The sequence below is a fragment of the Schistocerca nitens genome, chromosome 1, assembly GCF_023898315.1.
Source record: "Schistocerca nitens isolate TAMUIC-IGC-003100 chromosome 1, iqSchNite1.1, whole genome shotgun sequence".
NCBI lineage: Eukaryota > Metazoa > Arthropoda > Insecta > Orthoptera > Acrididae > Schistocerca > Schistocerca nitens.
In genome coordinates, this window is record NC_064614.1 from 609,252,146 (window position 1) to 609,262,803 (window position 10,658).

At 45.1% G+C, this 10,658-nt stretch overlaps 1 protein-coding gene across 1 annotated transcript; it reads left to right on the forward strand.

The window, feature by feature from the left end:
• Window positions 1-1,383: 1,383 nt before the first annotated feature.
• Window positions 1,384-10,073, forward strand: LOC126236550 (uncharacterized). The gene is made up of 2 exons (XM_049945963.1): window positions 1,384-1,452; window positions 9,499-10,073. Exons 1-2 carry the CDS (start codon window positions 1,384-1,386, stop codon window positions 9,778-9,780), a joined length of 351 nt encoding a protein of 116 aa, XP_049801920.1. The 3' UTR covers window positions 9,781-10,073.
• Window positions 10,074-10,658: the final 585 nt, after the last annotated feature.

Here is a 10,658-nt window from a genome sequence, read left to right on the forward strand (position 1 = left end):
GCCTAGAACCGCTCGGCCACCCCGGCCGGCTGTAAACAGGAAATCCCGGGTTCGAGTCCCGGCCGGGGCCAACATTTTCACCTGTCCCCGTTGATATACCGGTTGATCAAAAAGTCAGTATAAATTTGAAAACAATAAATCTTGGAATAATGTAGATAGAGAGGTACAAATTGACACACATGCTTGGAATGACATGGGGTTTTATTAGAACCAAAAAAATACAAACGTTCAAACAATGTCCGACAGTTGGCGTTTCATCTGATCAGAACAGCAATAATTAGCATAACAAAGTAAGACAAAGCAAAGATGATGTTCTTTACAGGAAATGCTCAATATGTCCACCATCATTCCTCAACAATAGCTGTAGTCGAGGAATAACGTTGTGAACAGGACTGTAAAGCATGTCCGGAGTTATGGTGAGGCTTTGGCGTCGGATGTTGTCTTTCAGCATCCTTAGAGATGTCGGTCGATCACGATACACTTGCGACTTAAGGTAACCCCAAAGCCAATAATCGCACGGACTGAGGTCTGGGGACCTGGGAGGACAAGCATGACGAAAGTGGCGGCTGAGCACACGATCATCACCAAACGACGCGGGCAAGAGATCTTTCACGCGTTTAGCAATATGAGGTGTTTTTTTTTTATTCTAATAAAACCCCATGTCATTCCAAGCATGTGTGTCAATTTTTACCTCTCTATCTACATTATTACGTGGTTTATTAAGTTTTCAAATTTATTGTGACTTTTTGATCACCCGGTATATCAACGCCTGCCAGCAGCTGAAGGTATTAAAATTAATTCTAAATTCGTATAAGCATTTAATACCCTATTGCATGCAGAGTAGTTTTGGATACTACGCATGTTTTACAGGGTAGGTTGTTTCGCAGTCGTATGGCTGAATGAATGACCGAGCGATTGCGAACTGCAGCTGCGGACTGCCCGACAAAGAAAGCGGGCAGGAGTGAAAAGCGACGCGAGGCGACGCGAGGCGAGGAGAGGCGAGGCGGGCATTAGCGGGCCGGCAGGGGGAGAATGACTTCCGGACTGGACGAGGGCCGACCCGCACGTCGGCGCCGCTTCCACTTGCAGCTTCCTGTGTCGCGCGGCAGGTGGGTACGCGGCCCAGGTTGGCGCAGCTGACTCCCGTGGGCGACGCAACAGGGATGCGAGCGATGGGGGCAGCGGTGGCGAGTGACGCGTGGCGGCCGCTCCTCCTGTGGGAACGGCCCGGGTTCCCACGCGGCGCCGCCTAGCCGGGCCGCGCCACGCGACGCGCGGCGCCTCGGGGGCGGTGGGGGCGGCATCGCCAGCTGTCGCGGCGCCCTCCCCTGTCCGCTGTATATAAGCCGGCGCCGGCCCGCGGGGTGTTATTACCCCGCAGACATGGCGAGAGGCAGCGCCACAGCCGCCCTGCGACACGCCGTCCTCGCCGCCCGGACCACGTGCGCCAAGGTGAGTCCGCTCTGCGCTCGGCGTCGTCGCTGCCACTGCTGTAGTCTCGCCGGTGTTGCTTCTGCTATCACCTCATTAACTCGACGCGTCCGCCCTGTACCGGCAACAACATTCTATTTTGTCATTATTGTGCAGCGTATGCAGTTTCGTAAACGACATTTCAGATGTGTCGGAGACGTCTGCGATTTAATAATTATGAAAAACCCGCCTCGATTGCACAAACTACCTGGTGTTTACCTAGATTTCAGCGTGGGTAACCACGCCTTCTTCGGAACAAATATAAAGCAGCTTGCCTAAATAGGCATAGTCAAAGGCTAAAACCAACACCTACAACGGCAAGACCCAATAAATTTTTTTTACAAATACACGGTACATATGTACCAAGTCAATAATATTACTCATCTCAACGCTGTGTGTGCTGCCTCGCCCCAGCCAACGTACGATGGTCACAGGCTCTCCACCGAACTGAGGCGCCGCAGGCTGCTCTCATGCGCGGCTATCGAAAACACTGCCAGGAAACGCTCTTCTTATGCATGGGAGCGCGATTACAAAGTTGACATGGACTGGGACCTAACTGATTGCCAAAAATTGGCAATGGGAGCGGGGTTACAAAGTTAACACGGACCGGGACCTAAATGATTTGCCAACCCCGCTCCCATTGCCAATTTTTGGCAATCAGTTACGTCCCAGTCCATGTTAACTTTGTAATCGCGCTCCCATGCATAAGAAGAGCGTTTCCTGGCATCGCGCATGCGCAGTGATTTCGATAGCCGCGCATGAGAGCAGCCTTGCGGCGCCTCAGTTCGGTGGAGAGCCTGTGACCATCGTACGTTGGCTGGGGCGAGGCAGCACACACAGCTTTGAGATGAGTAATATTATTGACTTGGTACATATGTACCGTGTATTTGTAAAAAAATTTTATGGGGTCTAGCCGTTGTAGGTGTTGGTTTTAGCCTTTGACTATGCCTATTTAGGCAAGCTGCTTTATATTTGTTCTGAAGAAGGCGTGGTTACCCACGCTGAAATCTAGGTAACCACCAGGTAGTTTGTGCAATCGAGGCGAATGTTTCATTATTATTTCGATACTTACGATTGCTGAAGCGCTGCAATGCTGATAGTTCTTAACGTCTGCGATTGATTAAAAATGGTTTACTTTTTTAGTACAATCTATATACATTATAAGTAAAACTAACCCGCCTCGTTTTTCTCTCTGTATGGGAAGCCAAATCTCAGGAAAACTTGTAGGCATTGCCATACGGTTTTCACTAATTGACTTCCTGATTCACGAGGAAGGTTTATTTACATAACTTATGACCGCTACGCCAGATATGTCGTCCGACCGCAGGTACCTAGTGATACCTGTGACAAGCCACAGCAGATCGCTGCTTAGACATAATTGAAACACAAGATATTACGGGTTTCGGTGCTCTCCGGCCATGTTCACATCATAAGAAGGAAGCAGTACTTCACTCCTGAGCACTTAGTGAAAACTATATTGTCAATGGACAATGCCAGTAGGTCGATAATGTTTGGATTGTGGGGCGCTCAACTGCGCGGTTATCAGCGCCCGTACAAATTCTCAACCTTTTCTCAGTCCAATCTCGCCACGCCCATTAATGATGATGAAATGATGAGGACAACACAAACACCCAGTCATCTCGAGGCAGGTGAGAATCCCAGACCCCGCCGGGAATCGAACCCGGGATGCCAGTAGGTGACAGATTGCTTGGGAATGAACTAGGCTTCCTTCTTATGATCGAAAGACGGCCGATGACGGTCAAAACCGTTAATTTGTTGCTGAAATTATGTCTGTTTGCTTCGCGAAATGACACATTTTTAAAAACATACGCAATTCTGCTTTTTTTGCTTATTATTCGTGTCATAACTATTACATAACATTGTTTCGAATTTAAAACGTTCAGCAATCGCTCCGTGGAGTGACACATCAGTTGCGTTTGTGATTTAAGTAATGAAAAACTGCATCAGTTACGCATTTTTTCGTGCTTAGCACAATGCATTTCGACAATTTATTCTCATTCTCAAGTGCATTTGTTTACATAAATATATGTGGTTATGTTTCCAAGTGTGATTTTCTACCTGTCTTTCACCGTAATCGTATTTTGATGTTATACTGCAATCGCAAGATCAGACAAAATGGTTCTTCGGAAGTCTTTTATATGCTAACGTTAGAAATAGTATTTTTGTCCGTAGACAGCATATAAAAAAAACACAAGGTATCATGCGCTTTTATTGTATACCGTCCACAGTAGCACAGGCACTCTATATTCAAATCAAGAAAATTCATGTCTGATTTCATATGATCGCAAGAGAATTTGACATTATATCTGGCTAAGTTGCTGTCCGCTGTGTAGGTAGGACAGACGATGCAGTAAAATTACTGTACCTGTATTCCATAACACATTGATATTCGGCACTCTTCACAGCTCCAAGCAATGATAAAATCTGTCGTCAAAAGGCTTCGGCAATTCATCATTGTTAACAGACATACCCATGGCAGACTTTCGATAAATGACGACGTTGGCTCTTTAAAACCTGTTGAACAAGGTGGTATTCGCAGTGACTACATTAGCCAGTGATTCATGACTGACGTTTACCGCGATATCTCAACGGACTAACAGCCTCAACACGAGTTTATTGTATCAATGTAACAGAAAAATGCGTTGATGTTACATTTCCATGATGGCTGCTACATAAAAAAAAGATCGACAGTCTGTCTTTTTAAGTTAAGAGGAGCTACATCGAAAATACTATGCCGACCTGTTAACCCATCAGGCACACGGAAAAATGTTTGAAAAGTCATTTTCATTTACATCGCAAACTTCGTCTTGCTAGTTTCGACTGTTTCATCACCAGTTGACGGACTTAAAAGCTCTAAGTGGAATATGGCACTTATTCATATTTACCAAGTGCCTAGGTATCAGATAGATTATATAATGGTAAGACAGAGGCTTAGGAACCAGGTTTTAAATTGTAGGACATTTCCAGGGGCAGATGTGGACTCTGACCACAATCTATTGGTTATGAACTGTAGATTAAAACTGAAGAAGTTGCAAAAAGGTGGGAATTTAAGGTGATGGGACCTGGATAAACTGACTAAACCAGAGGTTGTACAGAGTTTCAGGGAGAGCATAAGGGAACAATTGACAGGAATGGGGGAAAGAAATACAGTAGAAGAAGAACGGGAAGCTTTGAGGAATGAAATAGTGAAGGCAGTAGAGGATCAATTAGGTAAAAAGACGAGGGCTACTAGAAATCCTTGGGTAACAGAAGAGATACTGAATTTAATTGATGAAACGAGAAAATACAAAAATGCAGTAAGTGAAGCAGGCAAAAAGGAATACAAACGTCTCAAAAATGAGGTCGACAGGAAGTGCAAAATGGCTAAGCAGGCATGGCTAGAGGACAAATGTAAGGATGTAGAGGCGTATACCACGAGGGGGAAGATAGATACTGCCTACAGGAAAAAGGAGAACCACTTGCACGAATGTCAAGAGCTCAGATGGAAACCCAGTTCTAAGCAAAGGAGGGAAGGCAGTAAGGTGGAAGGAGTATATAGAGGGTCTATACAAGGGCGATGTACTTGAGGACAATATTATGGAAATGGAAGAGGATGTAGATGAAGATGAAATGGGAGATACGATACTGCGTGAAGAGTTCGACAGAGCACTGAAAGACTTGAGTCGAAACAAGGCCCCGGGAGTAGACAACATTCCATTAGAACTACTGACGGCCTTGGGAGAGCCAGTCCTGACAAAACTCTACCATCTGGTGAGCAAGATGTACGAGACAGGCGAAATACCCTCAGACTTCAAGAAGAATTTAATAATTCCAATCCCAAAGAAAGCAGGTGTTGACAGATGTGAAAATTACCGAACTATCAGTTTAATAAATCACAGCTGCAAAATACTAACGCGAATTCTTTACAGACGAATGGAAAAACTGGTAGATGCCGACCGCGGGGAAGATCAGTTTGGATTCCGTAGAAATGTTGGAACACGTGAGGCAATACTGAACTTACGACTTATCTTAGAAGAGAGATTAAGGAAAGGCAAAACTACGTTTCTAGCATTTGTAGACTTAGAGAAAGGTTTTGACAATGTTGACTGGAATACTCTCTTTCAAATTCGAGTCGAGGGGCATGAAAGGGAACCAGTGGTTGGGAAGGGAGTGAGACAGGGTTATTCAATCTGTACATAGAGAAAGCAGTAAAGAAAACAAAAGAAAAATTTGGAGTAGGTATTAAAATCCAGGGAGAAGAAATAAAAACTTTGAGGTTCGCCGATGAGATTGTAATTCTGTCAGAGACAGCAAAGGACTTGGAAGAGCAGTTGAACGGAATGGACAGTGTCTTGAAAGGAGGATATCAGATGAACATCAACAAAAGCAAAACGAGGATAATGGAATGTAGTCGAATTAAGTCGGGTGATGTTGAGGGAATTAGATTAGGAAATGAGACACTTAAAGTAGTAAAGGAATTTTGGTATTTGGGGAGCAAAATAACTGATGATGGTCGAAGTAGAGAGGATATAAAATGTAGACTGGCAATGGCAAGGAAAGCATTTCTGAAGAAGAGAAATTTGATAACACCGAGTATAGATTTAAGTGTCAGGAAGTCGTTTCTGAAAGTATTTGTATGGAGTGTAGCCATGTATGTTTCTTGGCGCTACAGTCCGGAACCGCGCGACCGCTACGGTCGCAGGTTCGAATCCTGCCTCGGGCATGGATGTGTGTGATGTCCTTAGGTTAGTTAGGTTGAAGTAGTTCTAAGTTTTAGGGGACTTATGACCTCAGCAGTTGAGTCCCATAGTGCTCAGGGCCACTTGAACCATTTTGTTTGTAGCCATGTATGGAAGTGAAACATGGACAATAAATAGTTTGGACAAGAAGAGAATAGAAGCTTTCGAAATGTGGTGCTACAGAAGAATGTTGAAGATTAGGTGGGTAGATCACGTAACTAATGAGGAGGTATTGAATAGGATTGGGGAGAAGTGAAGTTTGTGGCACAACTTGACTAGAAGAAGGGATCGGTTGGTAGGACATGTCCTGAGGCATCAAGGGATCACAAATTTAGCATTGGAGGGCAGCGTGGAGGGTAAAAATCGTAGAGAGAGACCAAGAGATGAATACCATAAGCAGATTCAGAAGGATGTAGTTTGCAGTAGGTACTGGGAGATGAAGGAGCTTGCACAAGATAGATTAGCATGGAGAGCTGCATCAAACCAGTCTCAGGACTGAAGACAACAACAACAACAACAACATGTACATTTACAGTTAATACTGTATGTTTAAAGTATTTTGTAATTGTCGTCTCGTGGTATTTACTACTTCGGACTTCAAGTCTGCGAGAAGATGACGAAGAAGTAGGATGTAATTACAGCCAAGTAAAGTTTTGCGAGGGGTAGTCAAAAAGTTGTATCTATCACCTCGAAAAAATACAGGTGCATATTGTTTTTCTGTTTCTTTACAAGTACATTGTAATCACTGAACCACAGTACCGTAGCACGCCAGAACAAAATGTCGCAGCTCGTAGATGAAGAGCAATGTGGTGCGGTAATTCGTTTTCTGCAGCAGTGGAAATGTTGCAGTGTATCAGGCCAATCTAGAATGGTAAATAACTCATCTGGCTTGCCCTGACATACGGCAAAGTTTCGGCTGCTGCCGAAAACCAATTCCCGCATCGTACTCCCCTTTATTTATGTATGAGCTGCGACATTTTGTCCTGGCGTGCTACGTTAATGTGGTTCAGTGATTGCAATGTGCAACAGGGCTACAGAAATGTGCTTGCAAACAAACAAACAAATTAATTACATACCCTTATTTTCTCATTCTGATAGTTGAAAATTTATGACTGCAATTCGTATAGCAGCCCATTTTTCCGTATACTTGCAAAAGCTGTTTATCAAACTATTCGAGCATGAATTTGAGAAGATGAAAAGCAGCGTTTAAGTGATACAATATCCAAGTCCAGAGACCATAAAAGGCTGGTTAGCACGGCCGGTATTTGCGTCCTTGTTGGTTTCTATAAAGTCGGCACTAGGCCTTGGTCTACTGCATGAGCCTAACGTTGCGCTTCCTAATGCTGGAGACATCAGTCACTCCCATAAAGACTCTGATAGTAATTTCAAACTCAAACAAGCACAGCAATCCGAACTTATACACGAAAGACTCGAGTCATGACAACAGACCGCTACCTAAGATCTCAGATTCGCGCCGACTTGTGTTATGAAGCCTGTGGTGCAGAAGAGTTGACCCTGTTGCCTTATTTAGCGGTACGTCTGCCCGTGGTAGCTGAGAGCCCCCCCCCCCCCCTCAAGAATCTTATTTTCCGGTCTAAGAAACCAATGCAGTGACATGGGTACGAGGAATGGTTGTGGGCTACGTCTATAACGAACCGGAAAAGGACAAAATGGATTTTTGGCATTTTCTCCTGGATGGACACACGAATAGTTAATTTCGAGAAGACGACCCAGTCTTACACCAAAGTCTGGAGAACGTGTCGATAGATGGCTCTATTGCTCTATCGAACGTCGGGTTGTTAGCAGGTGTCGCCCCCGACACGAATTCCATTTCATTGCTAGAGGAGCATGTTTCTTTTGTGTTTGTACTATCCGCGATGTCTTCATGTCCTTTTCATTTGGACGTTTTCAGTTTTATTCAGTTCCTTACTTAATTAATTTTCCAGTTAGCCACTATTTGTCAACAAAAAAACGGCTCTGAGCACTATGGGACTCAACTGCTGTGGTCATAAGTCCCCTAAAACTTAGAACTACTTAAACCTAACTAACCTAGGGACAGCACACAACACCCAGCCATCACGAGGCAGAGAAAATCCCTGACCCCGCCGGGAATCGAACCCGGGCGTGGGAAGCGAGAACGCTACCGCACGACCACGAGATGCGGGCATTTGTCAACATTTGGACATTGTAGACACTATTTCTGCGCTAGTGTAACAAAATGTATGTTCAGCAAAGGTTGTAAGTCTGACATTGGAGTCAAAAAAAAATAAATAAATAAATAAATAAATGAGTAGCCTCGAAGTCTCAGTCTGAGCGAAGGAATGTCATACCTAAGGGCCTGGCCTGGGTTCGATTCCCGGTTGAATCGGAGATTTTCTCCTCTCAGGAACTGGGTGTTGTGTTATCCTTATCATCATCATTTCATCCCCATCGCCGAAGTGGCGTCAGCTCGAAGGAATTGCACCCGGCGAACGGTCTACCCGACGGGAGGCCCTAGCCACACGGCATTTCTATTTTATTTAGCGGTGTCTGAGTCTTGATACCCTGAGATGATGTTCCACCATCATAATACGAAGCGTTACGTACTGAAACGTACCTTAGATCACGGTCTGTTGTCCGTATAACAGAAACCACCAAGGACAGTTCGTGACTGGTTGAGGAATCTGTTCCCCCGCACAGTATTTTCAACCACATACGTTTAAGAAACATTTAAAGTGTGATTGATTTTCCGGGCGGGAAGGACCGCCGGGTCCCCGGCACCAATCCGCCCGGCGGATTTGTGACGAGGGCCGGTGAACCGGCCAGTCTGTAGATGGTTTTTATGCGGTTTTCCGTCTGCCTCGGCGAATGTGGGCTCGTTCCCCTTATTCCGCCTCAGTTCCACTATGTTGGCGATTGCTACGCAAACAAGTTCTCCACGTACGCGTACACCACCATTACTCTACCACGCAAACACAGGGTTACACTCGTCTAGTGTGCGACGTTCCCGGGGGGGGGGGGGGGGGGGGTGTCCGCCGGGGGCGGAACCGCACAATAACCCTTGGTTCGGTGTGGGGCGGCGGAGGGGTGAAGTGGACTGCGGTAGTCGTCGTGGGGTTGTGGACCACTGCGGCTGCGGCGGGGACGGAGCCTCGTCGTCGTTTCTAGGTCCCCGGTTAACATACATACAATACAATGATTGATTACTCATACGCGATCGGAGGGAAGATATGTACGGTAGCGCGTCCTACGCAGACTGTTTATGGACGTGGCGAGGTGGCGACTAACGTGTGCTGCTTTCGTGTTGCAGGTGCTGAAGAAACTGGGCCCCCGTGGAGCGCGGCGGCCGCGCCACCACGTGGCCATGGCGGCCAGCGACAACCCGGTCTTCTCCTGCGGCGAGCCCGCCGTCTGCTCAGCAGAACCGCAGCGGCCGCCGGCCGACGTTCAGCCGGAGGACGCCAAGAGCCGCCTCACAGTCCTCACCTGGCTGGACGACGTCGCGGACCTGGAGGACATGGACAACCGCCTCAACGAGGCGCTCGAGGCCAAGATGGCCGCCGCCCAGCGCGGCGGCTGCACCAGTGGCTAGCCCCTCGCTGCTCTGCTAGCATCCGCACAATACGTGTGAAACGTCAGAACTTCTACCTCGCATTCTGCGTAGAACAAGTTTTATTAGCGTTTTGTAATACGCACACGATTACAAATATTATATTGGAGTAATACTTCCATTTAGCAGTATTTCGTAAACATTCACTTGAACAAGTGAATCTTTGTTACCTGAGTACAAGATATACGCTTTCTGATAAATGTAGATACATCTTATTTATCGATCTAAAAATTATTCTTATATTGTTTAGCAAAACTTCTGTATCGCTGTCTCTAAACTGCAGTTGTAAATATTTTTCACATAAGTCTTTTTTTACCAAATTTCCTAAAATATAAGATAGAGTATATTTACATGAAAATCTGTGCTTCCTGTTGTACATATTGTATAATACATATGCTATAGACATTTATCTAAAAGAAGTCTTTCATAATGATCCAGTGCTTACAGATAGTGTATAAAGTACATTTAAATATAAAAATATTGTGATAATTTGCTCAAAAAATAATATTCAAATACGTAAATAAAAAGAAATTTAATTTTCTAATCCCTTTTTACCTCTTTATTGTTGTAGAACCTATAAAAGATAGACCATCTGAAAAGTCTGCATGTAAAACAATTATTTCTCTTATGATTAATGACGTACATAGATTCAGTTGCAGAGGGTCTATAGTACTCTACTGTCTCTTATCCTCCAATTGCAATACACTGGTTTTTGCAAAGCTGTTCCACCAAAGTCTTGCGAGACGAAGGACCAGATTCAAATTGTGTAGCCCAGGGAATGTTCCAACTTGAATCATGAACAATATTTTTATTTAGGAAAAGAACAGAGATATCTTGAATTTTTCAGTTCACAAAAAAAT

Coding starts and splice junctions, on each gene's coding strand:
- LOC126236550 (XM_049945963.1), top strand. CDS start 1,384: ATGGCGAGAGGCAGCGCCACAGCCGCCCTGCGACACGCCGTCCTCGCC. Junction 1,453..9,498: donor CCCGGACCACGTGCGCCAAG/GTGAGTCCGCTC, acceptor TTCGTGTTGCAG/GTGCTGAAGAAACTGGGCCC.